Below are 17,742 nucleotides of genomic sequence, written 5' to 3'. Positions count from 1 at the left end.
AGAAGCGCAGCATCATTTACCCCTCCCAAGCTCTCCTGCACACTGCTCTCAAAGCGCTGGGCCGTCAGGGCAACCGAGTTACACGACTAACACAGCCTGGTACAAAAGACCTTCAAAAATCATAAAGATTTGAAGCACAGAGCTTGGCAACATTTTGAGGCTAAATATTGAGTTCACCCAAACCGAAGATGCAGTTAACCGATACCGTGCAGCAGCAGAAGCCCATGGCTAATTTGCTCGGGTGTCTCAGCTAAGCAGCCCGACAGTAACAGGCACCGTCGTACAGGTCGCAGTGGTTTGTTCGGCTGCGTTAATACAAGAAAACTTCAGCTGTCCAAGTTCCAAAATGAAGCCTCTCGTTCCCTGAATTTTGTTTTAATTAGAACAGAAGGATTAAAACCCTAGAATATTCAAGTGCTTTACCTCACCTGAAGCAGTATTTTTATTTAAGAAAATAAACTTTTGTTTGTATTCAAGGATAAAATTCAAACAACAAAATGGAAAACGCATTGTTTGCACAGGCTGTACTCGGGAGGACCAGCGTCCAGGCTGCTCCCTTTTCTGTCCAACAAAGCTCCGTTAGCACCAAGGAAAGATCTCAGGATACAGTTAGCAAAAATTTAATTGTTACTGATTTGCATTACACATCAGACAACTCCTATAATCTGTCTGAGCTCACCCCAGCAGAGACACGGAGTTCAGGCTGGCAATCCTGGCAGCACAGCTCACAGCAGGAGCTTTGTCCGTACCGGAATGAATAAAGGCCAGATCATAACCCAGGATCTGAAACCTTAACTGCCATTTTGGTGGGCTGTTAATAGATTTTTTTTTTTTTTTTCAATAAAAAAAGGCTTTTAGAAGCCACCTAAGCCAGGTGGCGCTGGCAAAAGCAAAGCCTGCAGTACCACAAAGTGCCCAGCAGTTAGCCCACGATACAGGCAGCTGCCCAACCTGCTGGACAAATTGCACATTTAAAAACTTTCCTTATGGATCTTACGGCTAAGGCAAAAAAGAACAAGTAAGTTTTGTTGACTGAAGCATCCCCAGATTAAAATCTTTCTAAACAGGAATGCTTCTTTTATTATTTTGCAAAACCATTTGAAAAGCCGTTGCCTTAGAAAGCCAGGCACAGAGCTGTCCGAGAAGCAGAGCACGGGATGCACGGTTCCCATCTGCTTCAGCTCTTGGACTCCATTCAGCACCCAGACGTTCAGGTCCAAACTTGTCAGAATCAACACAGGATTTACCAAACCAACCCCAACATTCGCTACGGATATCACGACATAACGACCAAAAGTCCTGCTGGCTAAGCAGCCCCGTAGCAGCGCTGGTGAAGACACTGCAGGGCACAGAGCATCTTTCTCGAGATTTATACATCTCTTCCCACTAGCCAGGGACTAAGTCCTGCAAAAATTTTTAAGACCAGAAAAGCGGACCTGGTTCCTCTCTATATCCCTTTTAATCCCACAGTAGAAGAAATATTTCACCTTGCAAAGAGCCTTCCAAAACACAAAACTGAACCACTTTGGTGCATCTAGAGCAGAGAGAGGGAAATCTTTCACCTTCACACTTTCCTGGTCACCTTGGTTTGGCACCTCCAGCCTGACAGCCATTTGCTGTAACCTGAATCATCGGGGAAGGGCCGACCTCATTGCCCTCACTGCCAAAATAATTCTCTATCCCAAAAGCCAGACTTTACCACTGACTGACACGTACACTTAAAGCAGAGACAAGAGTTCAAATAAGTAGCTAGGTTTTTTTTTTTCTCAACAGCAAATCAGATTTAAAAGCAAGAAATCTCTAAGGCATTAAGATGGTAGCGCACAATGCTGGCATCTCTTACTGCAGCTTTAGCTTAGAAGCCTAAGTCTACTGGAAATCGTCAGTAAGAGACGTCATCTTGCATTGCAATGGCTCATGGTCTTGATGCTAGAGCAGCTAGAAAGCACGTGGGAAGGACGGCGTTCGGAGAGCTTTGGGACACCACCGACCGGGGCGAGAGGGGGGAAGGCAGTTGGTGAGAAGATGTTCTGGGGTGGCCTGGTGCTTTGTTTCAGGTGGAAGGTGAGGGTGCTTCTACGGCTCCCCAGGCTGGCGATTCTGAACCAGCAGTGATGGCAGCCTCCAGGGACATCTTGTCACCCTTGGAGGATGAAATGTGATGAGGATGGTGGTTTAGGCGGATTAGGCCTGGGTTGGAGAGGTGAGTAGTGGCAGGGGTGTCTGCATGCTGACTCACATGTACTAGTTCACCTGGATTGGAGAGCCGTTGAGGCTTCAGTCTGCAGGCCAGTCCCACTTGCATAATCTAAATCGGTTTGCAAACGGATAATTTAATGAAGTATATTTAAGGTTTCTCCCAGGGACCGATCTACATAAGTAGACTTCTAAACAAGACCTACTGTCTAAGCTCCGTACCTAATTTACATCCTAAAACAATCCCAGGCCCTCCCCCATTTATGTATTTTACCTGATCAAGAGTTCATATGAACATTTATCATCTTGAAACATTAAAAGCTCTTTCTGCAACACAACCAGACTGAACTAGGACCACTCACCAGAGCCCTCCAACGGACCTACTCAGTTCAGTCTACCTATGCTTTGCCTAAGCGTGAAAAAAATTAACAAAAGCCTTGGAGACACACACGAACGCAGAAAGGCATACCTTGTAGGCAATGCTATTGAGAACTTTCATAGCCAAGTCGGAGACATCAGGATAGGGGTCGGCAGCTAGGTGAAGGAGAACTCTCCAAATTTGGGTATAAACACTGTTGAAACTCACACCTAAAATAATAAAAAAACAAAGAAAAAATAGAGCCCCACAGCACATGACAATCCATCAATTCAAACTCTTTGATCTTATGTGAGAAAATTCATTAGAAGTCCAATCATCACAATGACATCTAAGAAAACATCAAGAGAAAAGCTCAAAAACACCCTACGTGGGCATTTTGTCTCCATTTTGTCTGTCTTTGTGAACTCTGCAAGGGCTTGTAAAATGACAGTGGGAGAAAGCAAAATAAATTAAAGACTACCCAAATAAGCTTCGGTCAAACTGCTAGTTTTCTAGGCTCCTGAAGCAAATAATCGGAAAAGGCCAAAGGGATAATGCCTTCGCATTTCCTGAGCTAAAATACTAAAACGGTATAAACCCACAGTTACTGGCTTATATTTTTATGGTTATTTTTATTGTTGTTTTTAGCACTAATACTCAGCTTGAATGTTCAGGGGTTTATATATTCTACAAGTTTACTAAACGTCTAAATGTTAAAGATGAAGCTTTAGGACCTGTACCTTTGCGAAGCAGTAAGTCTAACTCAGTCTCTCCTATTGACATTTGTATCAATTCCTCAATTGCCAATTTGTTATTTAATGAGGATATCTGCCATTTGGTATTTCAGCAGAAGGGAATGACAGATTCAAAGTATAAATCAAATTAATAAGCATTTGCAACAACTGACAAAATTTTGTGAACATTTTATTTTGCTGCTTTTAGGAGAATCTTTAATTTGTTATTCTTTCTTCTAACCCTCACAACGCCTAATAGTTGTAACACTGTTGTTTGGGAGTTGAGCCACTTGGACAGTGTTAAAGTGGTTGCGCTAACAAAAAAAGGACCTAAAATAGGGATTTGGGATGAGTCACAATCAATGGTAAATGACAGACCAAGCTGTTACTGCATTTCCTTTTGTGCTTCTGGAGGCATCTATATATAAAGTGGTACGTTCGGAAGACAGGGTTCCTTGGCCAGCAAGCAGCTTCTCACCTTGAAAAGCTACTAAACCCGACGCAAACCAACAGAAAATAGACCTGGACAGTCCAGTTTTGGACTTTGGCTGAGGAAGGCAACAGCGCACGGTAATTAAGCTTCAGGAATACGCACGCTGCACAGCCAAGGGAATCTTCCTTCTGCCAGAAAAAATCCGCAGCACGTGACAAAGCATTCTGCAAAATTAAAGGCAATAACCTAACTCCATCCTCTCGTCTGGCCAGCAAAGAAAAGGGTCTCTTACTTAGCTGACAGCCAAAGGATTTTCCAAGTGGCATCTGCTTGCAGAGTTTCACGCAGAAACCTCACAAATATTTCTGACAGTGCTGCCCATTTGCTGGGGGCTGCCTATACATCAGCCTCCTATAGCCAGTCCCAACCCTTCCCAGCCAAAGAGACAACAACGTTGAATCCACCCAGGAAAAATGAAGCAGCTGATAATCCGAGAAAGCAGTAACAACTGCCAAGGTACAGCAGGGCCAAAGGGTGCCGATCTGTCATATTTGGGTTTTGCCAGCTGAGGATCGAGCCCAAAGCGTATGAAATGAAGGAACGCCCGAGTACGGCGTGCTCAAGTTGAGCAGATTCAGGTTCAGGTTTTGGCTTTGGCCATAATAGGCAAAAGTTGTCTTTTTCAGAAGCTCTCGTATCCGTGTTTAAATACAGGAAGTGTCAATGCACAATAAAGTGAGTCTGCTTGGAAGAGGGTCAGGCCTCCCAACCGTAAAGGATGGTGACACAACGCTTGTCTGTCTTCTCTGGGCTTCTGACCGTTTCGTTTTATTTTTGCAATTGCCACCTTCATCCTAGAAGCTTCTATCACCAGGGAAAAACACAGGGGAGGGGGAAGGAGAAGGAGCAAGAGAGGGAGAGAGACAAGGTGCTACAAGCTGTGGGAGGCAGAAAAAGCCCCAGCCACGGAAGCAGCTAGCCAGGTGATGTCATCTGATGTCATCTGAGGTCTGCTCAGAGCCCTTCCTCCTACATTTGGTCCCGTACAGAAGTTACGTAAGGACCGATGGGAAATCTGATCGGCTTGATTTCTTTTGAAGCCCTTGAAAGACAGTAAAAGGAAAGGGAGAGAAAGGGAGAGCGCGAGGGTACCCATCAGTTTTTCCAGCATCTCTGGTAACCACCTCATTCATGACGCAGTCACAAAGAAAAAAACCCGACATTTTTAATGCATCTAAGCGTCATGAAAAAAACAAATTTAAAAAACAACTGCGCCAGTGCAATTCCTCATTCACTCGGCAGCCTTTGAAAAGAACAGAGGGAATTTCTACAAAGGTGTCTCAGGCTCAGAGCTGGTGCTCAAGGACCGGTCCTTTCTTCTGCCACCCTCCCCCGCCCAGCTCGGTGCTGTTCACTGCACCGATTCAATCGGGCGACACATCTGACATAGCTCCTTGTAAAAACCTGAGCACAGAGTCAGTGGGATAATGGAAGGCAGCAGAGGTGACAGGAGGAACAGCTGCTTGATTTCATGTAATGGACTAAAATGCAAAAAATATCCATGAGATGCAAACAAAGAGCCAAGCAAGGGGGACGGGGTGTTAATCTAAGCAGACAGCTCTGTAATTAGTCAGACTGATTCAAAGTCAGTTAAATGGACCTTGCAGTATAGATTTACGTTTACAAAATGATTCCTCTCCGCTAAGAATGTCAAAAATAAATTGCCTGCCTTTACTGACGACTTTGATTTTCTTTGCATATGCATAACTCTTAGCTCAATTTAACAGCCAGCATCATGCAACCGCCCTGGGGAAGGGATGTGGCTGAGGTCCTGCCGTCAGGTCACTGAGCACACGAAGGGCAGAACCACGCCAGATGCAAAAATGAATGCTAACGTTTGTATTTATTCTTTTTGTTTTGCCAGGCTTTGCCAGGGTTTCTTTCTAATCCCCTGTAAAAACCCCTGCAGCGATTTTAAGCCTGGATCTCCAGAAGGTGCAGCCCAGTCCCCACCCCACACGGGAGCAGAACCTGATGGGTAGCTGGAGCGGCGCGGCTGCACGCTCCTGTGCCTGCGCATCCCTGTGCCGGCAGGGAAAGGCAAGTCTTGGGCTGGCACGCAGCGAAACATCCAGCCAAAATAGTTCAGACTGAACTCGGTGTCTGCGTCCCATCAACACTAATCCCACCCGCTTTGCGAACGTGTATCCCCCGAGTCTCTCCTCTTCCCACGAGTGACACAGAAGGTCCTGCGAGAGCTACTCGGATGAAGAGAACATCTGAAACGCCGATCGTTCTCTGAACTCTGACAAACGTGGACGGCAGCCTGTTCCCTAGAGGAACGGCAAATCACCGTTCCCTGCGCGGACCTGACAGTCTGCAAGCTGGTCCCTTTGCACGGGGCCGTGCAGCCGTTCCCGCACACTCCAGCCCCTGACGATTCAAATGGCAGAAACCAGAAGCAGCTCACTAGGAAGAAGTATGCTCCCCTCAGAGCAAGCGCTTCCTCTGGACCAGGGCTCTCATGGCCAACATGAGAGCGGCCGACCACGACCAGCCTGTGCCACATCTCCTTATCTTTTCCGTGGAGAACATGAACAAGGCCAGGGCAAATAACGGCACGTCAGAGGGCAGAAATAAAGCCCAGAAAACGAACCGTGTTCCTCCGTTCCCAGCCATCACACACTGGCGCTTCCCTCCCCGTCCTGGTTTCCCCATGGCCCCAGCAATACCACAATGGTTCCTGGCTTACTTAGCCACGCGGTATTGTCCCTGGCCACCGCGTTAGGCTCCTCCATCTCGCTTCCGTCATGTTGGGTGCACAGCATGAACTGACAGGAAACCTCTACATCAAGCTTCCATTTCCAGAACCCACTCAGATCCCTGTATTTCACTACAATGCAAGTGAGTATTTATAAAAACTGCTGGTTGACCAGTTACTTCTCATTATGACTCTGCATTTAAACGTATTGCCTAGCGATAGAGAAGGAGGCTCTACCTGTCGCAACGCTCGCTCCCATTTCCTACGGCTCACTGTCCACCTACACCTCTCGCTTTCCTCACCCTCACTGCAGTAACGTCCTGCTGCCAGTGCCACCTCGAGGTAGCTCTTCAGAACGGAGCCTGTGACATGGCAAATAGTTTTGTGCCCCCAGCCTCTCCTGCTGGAAAAAAAAAAGAACTATTCCCCAGCATTTCATTGCTCCGAGATTTATTTTCTTCCTTCTTTGATCATTCCTTAATATAATCTTTCCAGCGATGGTCTCTTTAGGACAAAGACTTTAATCATGCAGCCTGAATATGAATAATCAGCCTCAAGGAACGCAAACCCACCATCTTAATTCCTTCCCTTTTCCTATCTTAAAACTAAACTAAACATTTCCAGGACACCAAGATTAATGACTAGTTGTATGGAAAAAGCAGCAAGGCTTAGCTTCCCATCCAAGCTGATGTCTTTGTTGACTAACCAAAAACCGCCTCTTGCCAGCTTGGAAACTTGGGCCAGAGATGAACGTCTCTTCTGGGAACAGGACTGGCTGGCCAAGGAAGCGTCTGCCAGGAAACAGCACACCTGGACTAAAAGCACACGTTGCGTTTGGGGGGGCACTACACGGGGGCACGTGGCCTATAGTTCGCGAAGAAGCTCTTTGTAAAACGGCACAAGAAGGAATGGAGAGGTTTTCCTCAAGTTTATGGGAAGAAGTGCATCGTAGGATGCCGCAATGTCAGTGAAGCGGACGGACTGATCCAGAATAATCCCTCTAGCACCGTGTTCCTGCAATCGCAAGAGGAAGAGAAAGCCCTGAACATCAGTGAATCAAGCTAGGGAATGCAGAGTACGGAACACAGAATTAAACTCTGGTTGAAAATTTCTACTCCTATTATTGCAGACTAGAGTTCTGCTTTGGTTTGATTCTACCCATGTGCCCAAACCATCCTTTTTACTGCTCTGCCTCTCTCCAATATTTGGCAGAGTCATTACTGCAGAGCCAAATCACCGTTATTTCTTCCAAAAGAGAGCAAAACATTTCTTCAGTCAAGGCAAGCCTATCACCCGGCCGGACTCCTCTCCGCATTACCCCACTCTTGCTAGCCATATAGCAGTGTTTTATTGCACACTAGAACTTTAAAGAAAGGGGTTAATCTGAGCCCAGGCTGGCTGCTCAGCAGCCACAGCACTCCTGAGGGTGGCTGGAGCCGATGGCATTTTGAAAACTCTTTCCTTGGGGAGCAGGAGAGCGCAGGCTGGAAGATGGTGATTCCTCAGTAGAAATGAGAAAAGCCTGGCTTTCAGCAGGCAAATGCTGAAGGTAATGGGATTCTGTGCGAGTTATGAATTTTAAACACTTCTATAAGCTCTGTCGTTTCCAGCTGGATATGAGTTCTTCCGATTGAATAGGAATGAGGGAGGCTTTGGAGAACTTCTCTTTTTGTTTTCTTAGGTCTCCCTCACTCATCTCCAGCTCATCTCTCGATTCTTTTCTAGCTGTGCTGGAAAGCTCTTGTGAGACGCGCACAAGCCATCAAGCAGACACCGGTTTGCACCAGTGAAATGAGGAAAACTCAAGTTCTAGTTTCATATGGAGAGAAATTTCCTAACGTTCCTGTCACGCTTTAGACGATCCAATTTCATTACCTACAATCAAAAGCAAATGGATTGATCAAGTTTCTAATGAACACATGATTTTCAACTGCCACCGGTGCTCAGGAATTACAAACCCAGAACCTTACAGCTCAGGAGAGCCAAATCACTGTTACTTCTTCCAGCAAACACAGAGCAGAGCAAATGTTTCTTCAGTAGAGGCACGTCCATCACCCAGGTGGACTCCTCTCTGACTTACACCACTCTCTCTTCACTCATTTTTGAAGGCTAGAAAAATATTACAAAGAAAATACAGAGACTTCTCCCAGCATTTCTCCTTGTGCGCTGCCTCCCCTGCTCCCTGGAAGGAGGCCATTCCAAAAGCGAGGTCTGTCTGTGTGCTGCCTGTGTTATCACCCCCAAAATGGGCTAGATTCTTTGAAAAACCACAGCTAGTTTAAAGCAATGCTATTGTAGCAGTCAGGCAGGACTGGCAAAGTTACTTGAAAAACAACTGAGTTGAACTAGCTTAACATAAACATTCCAGTTTTGTTCTATAGAAGAAATGCAAATAATCCATTACAGGCAAATCAGCCATGCGCTGCATAAATGCAAGTGAAAATTCCCTTCCTTCTGCGCTAGAGCACTTTGCTCTGCAGAGTTCTGTACGTTACCCAGAGAGTCAGACGCTGGGAGAGAAAGGGGCTGCTGAGTGGTGTTAAAAAGTTCAGTGCTTTCCCTGATGCTACGGCTGCTTATCCGGGAGGAAATAACGGAGAGGGGATTGGAGGCAGCGGGATCAGCCATGGAACTTTTTGCACAACAGCAGATTTCTATGAAATAGTCTGTTTGCTTTTAAGACACAGCCTGGGATTTCTTCTTTTTTAAGCCCTATTTTAACAATGTCCATATAAACCTGCAGAGGAAATTAGGTAGGTAAGGCTTCCCTGGATGAGTAACACAATAGAGTGGCTGTGCTGTCCAGAAATACAACCCATGTGAAACATAACCAGGGGACCAGTTGGTGCCAGTGTGCCCAGTTGCCACGTCCACGGGGTGGGGAGCCCTCACCTTCGCTCTCTAGCCAGCGCAACTGCAGTGGATGTGAAATTCCTGTATGCACCACGTTTTTGTGCCCAAAGTCCTAACAGGACTGTTGTCCGTCGCAGTGAAGCTTACAGCTGGAGGCACCAGCTCTCATTTCCAGTCCCTCCATCAGAGCAGGAGGGACTCCGCTCTGCGCGTAGCCTAACCGCACGCGGCAGCAGCATTTCTGCTGTCATGAGAAATTCTGTTGGGAGTGAGACCTAGCAGGGGCTAAGAGCCAAACTTTCCACAAAAGCTAGTGCAAGCACGTGAAGAAAGGTGACACCAAAGGAAGGGCAGGAGGGTCTTCACTCACCTATTAGTGAATTCAGAGAAGAGTAAGAGCTGACTCGTCTCATCTTGTCAATAGTCTCAAAGGACAGGATATACTCTTCATTCTCAGGGCTGCCCAAGGTGCTGCTGGCACTGCTGCTGGTGCTGAGATTCCCGGGAGAAAATGCAACAGAGCTTCCAGCTGCCAAAAGACAAGAGGGCAGATGCTGAAACAAGAACTGGTGAGAGAACAACTTTTACCCAGGATTAACAGCCCTTTTCTAAACCCTGCAACATTCAGTGAAGGTTTAGGCAAATCCACAACATCCCCTTTTAAACACAGAATGTTTAAATACACAATAAGCACCAAGGGGTCAGAAATTATTCAGTTAAAAATCCACGCATGTTAGGAAGTTGGAAGGCACTTTTTTAGGTCCCAAACACTCAGAAAAATCAACACTAATGACCAGAAAATTGAAACTAATTATGAGGGGGCTTCTCATCTGAGCCCTCGGAGCTGGCAGCTGGCTAACCTGGGCTAAACCATTAGTTTCGGCTCATGCTGGTTCACAGGTGGCATTTCCTTCCTAACTTGCAGGAGACGGTGGGGGGAAAGAAAAGGGAAAGGAAAATGAAAGAATTTGGAATCGTCTCTTACATTCTTCATTCAGGCTAAGGTTCTGCAAGGACTTGTTCAGGTTCCTAGCTGTGGTAACTGCTCGGATGTTCCCATAAGAGCTGACGGACCGCAGCCTCGGCGTACACGGACCATCTCGCACTGGTGTCAAACTCCCGCCCTCTGTGGACGCAAAATTCAGCAATTATAGATGTAACCAAAATGATCCTAGCCTTTTGGTTATTTCCCAGCAAATATATAACTAAAATACTACCAATATGAACAGAATGTAGTCACTGCCTGCTAGGCTAAAGCGGAATGAGGTGTGACAAAGGCTCCTCTGGGCACACAATCAGCAAGGACCATGTGTCTCTGCTGCTTAGGCTGTGATTTTGTTACATCAAATCAAGCAGGTGAGCTGAGCCTTGCCAGTGCCCGCAGACTACCCAGAGCGGCATGACGACTCTTCTCTCCAGGTCGATGCTGGGCCCCTGCCCAGACATTGTGCTAGGACACGCTGCTACACCAGACGTCATTTAGTCGGCAGCGTTGGCTTCTGTCTGCTTCTGCTCATTAAAAATCCAGTAAATTTTCTCATTATAAAGAGTTATGAAAATCCTACTTTCCCGACCAAATTTCAGGCCCAGTTTCAACTCATATTTCACCCATGAATTTCCCAAACTTTCTCATTTTCATTCCTGACTATACAGACAGCACCATGGTTTCAGACGAGCTATTTTATTTCACTGCAGAGGTGGCTGCATTACGGTGGTGGGGCCAGTGCTTCCAGTGCATCCTACTCATAAATACTTCAGGATACTTTTGGATAAGGAAAACCACTATATAAACTGTATGTAATGTTTATTTCCTGCAGCAAAAAGGACTAGCGTGGAAAAGCTTATTTTCCAGTACGATTTAGTCATTCAGACAATAGGGATATTAAACTACTCATCGCAGAGGCAGCACATGCTCTTGTCTCCAAGTTTCCATTGCAACAGTCCCATTATCCTCAAGATTTCCAACGTACTTAACGTCTACAGAAAACACGAGGTTAGCAACAATTGCACTAGGGCTTTTCACTCCTCACATAAAGCAACAGACACAACAAAAGGGATGGGACCACAGGCATAGAGCACAAAGTTCTTCACTGCTTCTTGTCTGGTGCTTTACAGTAGCAAAGAGCACGGTTGGTTCGTCATTGTGTGCTGAGGTTTCTCGTTAGGTCAACAGGACACTGAAGTTTCAGGTATAATTTGAAGGGGGTGGGAAGTTGATAAGCCTGTGTACTGCCTTGACAAATACACTTCAATCTTGATCTGAAGGGAATCCCTTTGAATTTGACAGGCTGTTCAGTCTCTACAACTTGCTGGTGAGCTACAGCTGTGTTTTAGATGGAGCCTCAGCGGAGGATGCATTTCTCCAGCGCAATATATTACAGTGCTAAACAGACATTAGAGCTACCCACCACGCCACTCAACTTTGTGGCAACGGTGCCTGTTTGATAAATCATCACCAGCAAGAATTTCATTGTGTTGGGCAAACGCCTTAAAGACAAGTTCCCGAGCGCCCTCAGGCTATACATTTCCTACCCACACAGCACAAACCACCTACCAGTGGTGGCTGGAGAAGGGAGAGGGTAATTCTTCTCTTCTTCCATGAACTGCAAGGCGACAGTGCAGAAATTGCTCTCATACTGAACCACCAGGTGACTTAAAGCCACCACCAGCTCCTATAGAAAGGGCAGAAGAAACAGGTATTTCATGGTTACGTAGGTCAGAAACAATGGACCAAAGGGAAACACAGAACAATGTGGTCATTATAGCTGATATTGGGTGGCCATCCAGAGCAATAATTTTCCCTTCACTTCACAGAGATGAACTGAAGCAAGGCAGAGCACTGTTTCAAATCTAATTCTTCACACATCTATTATACCTGAACGGGCTCTCGCTGCTCTTTGATTCGGCCCAATATTGTCAAACGGATGCAGCGTCACAGAGAGCACTGAGCCGGCGGCTCACAGCCAGCTCCCTCTGCTCCCGGGCTGCCCATGAGAGGCGCGTGCTTCCCGCGGAGCAGCCATCAGCTGTGCCAAGGACCGGTGTCCTCGGCCCCCGTGGCACAGCCTGACCCTCACCCCGTGCTGCACACGTACGCACGGCGCGGAGCTCCTGTCCTACATTTGCTCTGAGCTGAAGGAAACAGACTCTGACAAGAGGCCGCTGGGGACGTGGCTCAGCTCTTCCACGCTGAGCCCCGGTGCTGGAATCCTACGCTGACCCGCAGAGTCTCGTACTGACCTGCAAAGTCAGCAGCTACCTGAGAATGGTGCTGCCTGCCTGCGAGGGGTCATCACCCCTTCATTCTCACCGCTGCAATTCGGGAACCGCAGGTACAGGGGTGGGGAGGGCAGAGAAGGTGAGGCTCAGACCCTGGTTTGGTACGACGTGCTGGGAAACAGCAACCAGGGAGGCGGGGGGCTGGCTTTGGGGGCTGCTCTCTGTGCGGGGGACTAATCTCCCAAAGAGAGATTTATGAATGTCAAAGAGCATATAGTCTGACATGCAGTCCTCTCTTGAATTAAACTGATTAAATGCTGGAACGAGACAACAAAAATTAATCCTCCAATGCTGGTGACAACTGTCACGGGGTTGATGTTCCAGTTAAGTAAACTCAAGCATTAGGACATCTAAGTACACCCATCAAGAACAATCCACAACGTCAAAAACTATTTAATGTACAAAGGCGCATCAGAAATTGTAATTCTCTAAAATCTGAAGAATTACTTTGTCTGTCATCCATCCTTGTGGTTTCTAAAAGCAACAAGATCTTTTTACTGAACAGAGCTCTCACGTCCTCTCCACAGCACTCTTACTCCCTCTCCTCTTCCTCCCCTAGGACTGCCACATACTCCATGTTTCTAGCAACACATTACTATTACATTTAAAACCTGAGATCCAGTAACGTAAAATATTGCAATCAAACCAGTAATCAACAGAATATTAGCAGACTGGCCCAGCAAGAATTCTCAGTGTTTTGTGCACCTAAAAAAGACTTCGGTGTAATTGCTCTCCTTCCTTATCCCTGCCTTTGCATTCCCTTTAAATTAAAAACAAACCACAAAAAACAGGATATAAAAATTCCCACAAAACCCTGAGATTGTTACTCCTGTTTCGGACATTTGCGTAGTGGAATGAATACACGAGCTGAATCGGAGGTCCGCTGCTACAAAGCAGAAACATTCTGATCTGAACAACAATCTTGTCAGCACCTGGACACGATGACATGCTACGCTTTCCTGTCGGTAGGCTCCTTATAGTGCCGAGTAAATGGAATGTTGTAGCATGTGCACTGAAAAAGGGCGAGCAGATAAAGCGGCATCCCAGAACACCACGGATGTGCAGCGTAAGGCTCAGTGCCAAGCCCTCGGCCGCAGGTCGATGCTGCCGTTTTCGCTGGTGCCGCCACACGCGCGTGGTGCTTCTCAGCAGGAAAGACTTCAGGATGAACCAGATGCTTCCAAATGAGTCAAATTCATTGAAAAGCCTATTAAATAACGCATGCTCTGATGAGGCATAGCGCAGAGCTCATCAGCATGAACCCGTGCCGCCAGCCCTTCCGTACCTTTCTAACCATGGGGCTCCCATCATTGATGAGCTGGGCCAACATCATGGCTACGTTGTGATCGATGGTGGTGGAGTGATCGGTCCGTTCAGCTGAGTTGCCCACAAACGTTCCCAGTGCAAAGACTGCAGCACAGCGAACCTGAGACACACAAACATTCATTATTATTTTCCTCTTGTTTCCAACCTGAAGTTTGCCAGCGGGATTTTTTTTATCCCCACAAATGGCATCTCTGGAAACCTGGACTACTACATCAGGTAAATAGTGAGAGCTAAATGGAAGCCCATGGAGAGTAAAAACCAGAACAGATTCAGCAAAGCACTGAGTTTTAAGTATTCACAGATGCAGGAGTATATTTAATTTCCCAGAATACTTGGTGACCTTCCCATGGGTGATTTTTCCAGCTGACGTTGCCTAGAATATTAATTAACAGGAATAAGGTACGCGGGGAGTTACTGTTGGGATGTGAATCTCTTTAATAAGAGTGCTGAACTACAGTCTTCAGGTAAGGGCTTACAGAGAGGCAGAGCATGATGGAAAAAAGAAAAGGAGAAAAGACAGCAGCTCAAATCAGGGTAAACTTTGCCAGACCACGCGAAGAGCAGAGGGATCAGATGGCTCGGTAATCTTACAGCTTGCCTCGGCAGAGGCTGCCAACGGCGGGGATACGGAGCAATCCGCAACTGCGGAAAGGCTGGCTCCGGCTTCACAGAGTGGCGTGGGTGTGCCGAAAGGACCCTCGCACAAACGCTGCTTATAAAACGGGGGGAAGACGGGGCAGGAGAAAGGAGATGAGGGATGCAGGACAGGAAGACTGAGTGTAAAGGGGAATCTAATCTTTAATCGCTGCACGTTAGCAGCAGTGTTTATCTCCAGGCTTACTGCTCCCACACGCGATGTAATTTCACTGGGGTCTGACAGGCTCTGTCAATCACAGCCAGGCTCTGCGCAAGAATCCCTTCTCTCTTGGAGAGTTTGTCACAAAGGTAAAACACGTTCAATTAAAGATGGATTTTCACACATACCGGGAGGAGAACAGTTTTCATACTCAGAAAAAAAGACTAGAGGGTTTTTTGCAATACACAGTGCGTTTTGGACCACATTTTTAACAAGCTTCTGATATGCAAGTAAGCAAAATCCTCAGTGTTTCCTGACTCTGGTACCAAGATTCCAGGGCTTTCGGGCTGTATGAACTCCCCCTGCATTTCTTTGGTTACTTCTCTCACAGGGCTTGGATGATTTGCACCACCTTGAAGAAATAGCAGTAAGATCTTTCTCTGAACCAGACACAACTGTAAACCTCTTGAAGGTCCTGGCTTTTTAAGTATTTCTGTAGCCCTCTGCCAGAATTCTGACAATTCAACTGGTGTTTATTTAAAAAGTTGGATTTTTACCTCTGGGATTGGATCTGAGAGGAGACTGTAGAGCTTTTCATGAGCACTGTCTCTCACACCACACCACCTGGCTGAGTCAAAGTTCTGCCAAATACGTCCTAAACAAATGGCCACCCACTGACGCAGAAGAGGATGCGGATCGTTTAACTGCTCCAGGCAAATAGCAATCAGGTTTCCTTGAAGGCAAGCTTCCTAAAACACAAATCAATGCGATTTATTTTGGATGACAGCTTCCCACCTCGTCATCAAAAAAGAAGATTATTTCTGAAACAGACAGGAAATCAAGAGAAAATAATTATTCCGTGGTTATATACTGATTTTGTTACAAAATACCATTTGGAAGCAGGAGGAAGGGAAGGTCAACTACATACTGTAATAGCTAGTTAAATAGTTGAGCATTAGAAATGCTTCCTGTGATGCATAAAGCCTGTTTTTTCCTCACTGGAAATACTCCTTGTGTCTGTCAGAGCCCCACGGTTTACGGCTCATTCCATACATCCTTCCCAAGAAGTTTATCACAGTCATCAGGTTTCCACTTGGCAGGAACTGGACACTATTTCTTTACTAGCGTCGGTGCGCTGCCCGGAGGGGTGGCCGTCGTTGTGTCCTTAACCTCCCCTTCCAGGTGCCAGGTGCGTAATGTGTTTGTCATGCCTCCAGGTCAATTTTTCTTTTAATCCACACAAAAATAATATAAAGCAATCTTCTATTTCAGCTTTCCAGCTCAGGGTTGTGCTTTAATGCCAGCCAGGACACTTTTCTCAAAGTGAAGGCACAATGCAGAGGAGAGGCAGGAGGGAATAAAGGACAAAGGATGTCAGGACTCACCTGTCCAGTGTTGTAGTTGTTAACAATTACAGCCAGGATAAAAGCAGTCATTGTCCGGTGCTCAGCCTTAAAACAATACACAACGAATTGTTATCTAGAGAACAGGTCAGAGAACAACTATATCCCACGCTTTCTGAAACACCAGATTATTCTGAAGGTAGTTTGTATCGCATTAAAACATCAAGAGGGGAAAGAAAGCTAAATTTTGTCATGCAGTCCTGTCACTAGTTACACCTGAGACACTTCATCAGCGTGCATCATCGGTCCGCCCAGACCATCCGACCCTCCCAGCCAACCTCCGCATATCGCTCTGGGGAGGCATGCAAATACCTGTTACAGGAAACCACAAAACACTTTGGCAGAGGGAATTACGAAAGTCGCAGCGCAATTAGGCTGCCTCTGCAGCCAGCCCCCAGCTCCCACCGTCCCCACTGAGTAATCTGCACTTATGTAACTTCGAACATCAAAGTTTGCAAATTCTTGTTCCGTTTGGCTGCCTCCATCACGTAACCTGGCAGGAGCATTTTTAACCCCCCTGGTCGCTGACTCCAGAGCTCAGCAGAGCAGGGGGTGTCCCGGGGGACGGAGGCAGGCCTGCCGTAGCACCAGCTGCAGCAGGACAGCAACAGGTAAGCTAAGACAAGCTGAGCAAATGCTGGAAGAGCCTGAATGAAGATGACTCGTGCTTACTGGCATATAAGGATCTGCCAAAACTGAGAGGAAATACTTGTGACCGTTGTCCTTCACAAGGTCAGCTTGGCATGACTGAAAAATGAAACAAAGAAAAAAAAATATGAGTACAATAACATAAAAATACTTTTTCCTCTAATTACGTATGAGTGTTAATCATCATAACATTTTAATCATTTTTCTCAAATCTCATTTTCATTTGAGAAGCAAAATAAAGCACAAGCCCTCCAACTGGGAAGAGCAGTGCCTAAAGCAAGGAACCCTCTGCCACCCTCCGACACGACAGAAATAGTAACCGAAAAAGTGACCTCCTGCTTAGAAGAGTTGAACTGTCTCTGTCCCACATTAAACCTTCACCAGTATCGAGAGCCAGCAAAGGCAAAACTGAGGAGGAATCTGATTAATTATTTTTAAAAAAAAAAAACAAAACTATTTAACAGAATAAAAAATATGTAAGATTACATCTTCTAAAAGCCCCTAGTCTAACTCTCCACTCGATTTCCAGCCCGTGCCAAGGCAGTTGGCTTACCATAGACCAGGTTTGCTGATAACCGCTGCTCGCCATCTTCCAGCCGCGCAGTCAGACAGCGTTAGCTTCACCTAACTAGTGTCAAACCTGCTCAAACCGCAGCGTTCCCCCAGCCCGGAGCAAGCGCCCAGACCTTTCCTCCCAGAGGACGTTACGGTCCCACGCTAGCTGCCGAGAGCCAAGCAAGCAGCCCGCGCCGATGTTCAGGCGCACACGGGCACTCCTGGCTGCCAAGGCCACTGCCGATGCTCTCGGGGTCCCTCCTCTTCCTCCCGGCTGCCCACTGGCCTTACCCCCGGGACCCCAGAGCTAGGGAAGGTTTTGGGCGAGCCTGGTGCGTGACCCGGCTTTAACAAAGGTAGGAGCCCTTCCCCGTGGCTACGGGAGGTGCAGCTGATCGCA

The 17,742-nt window shown here is 46.7% G+C and overlaps 2 protein-coding genes across 5 annotated transcripts in view; one reads left to right on the top strand and one right to left on the bottom strand.

The window, feature by feature from the left end:
* The window catches only part of NPTX1 (neuronal pentraxin 1), a 193,396-nt gene that overhangs the window by 58,385 nt on the left and 117,269 nt on the right, over positions 1–17,742 (top strand). The window lies entirely within an intron of this gene.
* The window catches only part of RPTOR (regulatory associated protein of MTOR complex 1), a 152,158-nt gene that overhangs the window by 37,133 nt on the left and 97,283 nt on the right, over positions 1–17,742 (bottom strand). For 2 of the 4 annotated variants that reach the window (XM_054847001.1, XM_054847002.1), the window contains exons 14-22: positions 16,812–16,886; positions 16,122–16,187; positions 15,294–15,485; positions 13,900–14,040; positions 11,890–12,007; positions 10,321–10,461; positions 9,706–9,864; positions 2,666–2,784; positions 2,240–2,308 (exon numbers count right to left, since the gene is read on the bottom strand). In XM_054847001.1, coding sequence (XP_054702976.1) covers positions 2,240–2,308; positions 2,666–2,784; positions 9,706–9,864; positions 10,321–10,461; positions 11,890–12,007; positions 13,900–14,040; positions 15,294–15,485; positions 16,122–16,187; positions 16,812–16,886 — 1,080 coding nt within the window. The remainder of the gene's footprint in view (positions 1–2,239; positions 2,309–2,665; positions 2,785–9,705; positions 9,865–10,320; positions 10,462–11,889; positions 12,008–13,899; positions 14,041–15,293; positions 15,486–16,121; positions 16,188–16,811; positions 16,887–17,742) is intronic. The other 2 variants (XM_054847004.1, XM_054847003.1) reach the window with 1 other exon arrangement.

The sequence above is a fragment of the Grus americana genome, chromosome 18, assembly GCF_028858705.1.
Source record: "Grus americana isolate bGruAme1 chromosome 18, bGruAme1.mat, whole genome shotgun sequence".
NCBI lineage: Eukaryota > Metazoa > Chordata > Aves > Gruiformes > Gruidae > Grus > Grus americana.
This window is presented reverse-complemented; position numbering and strand designations above follow the sequence as displayed.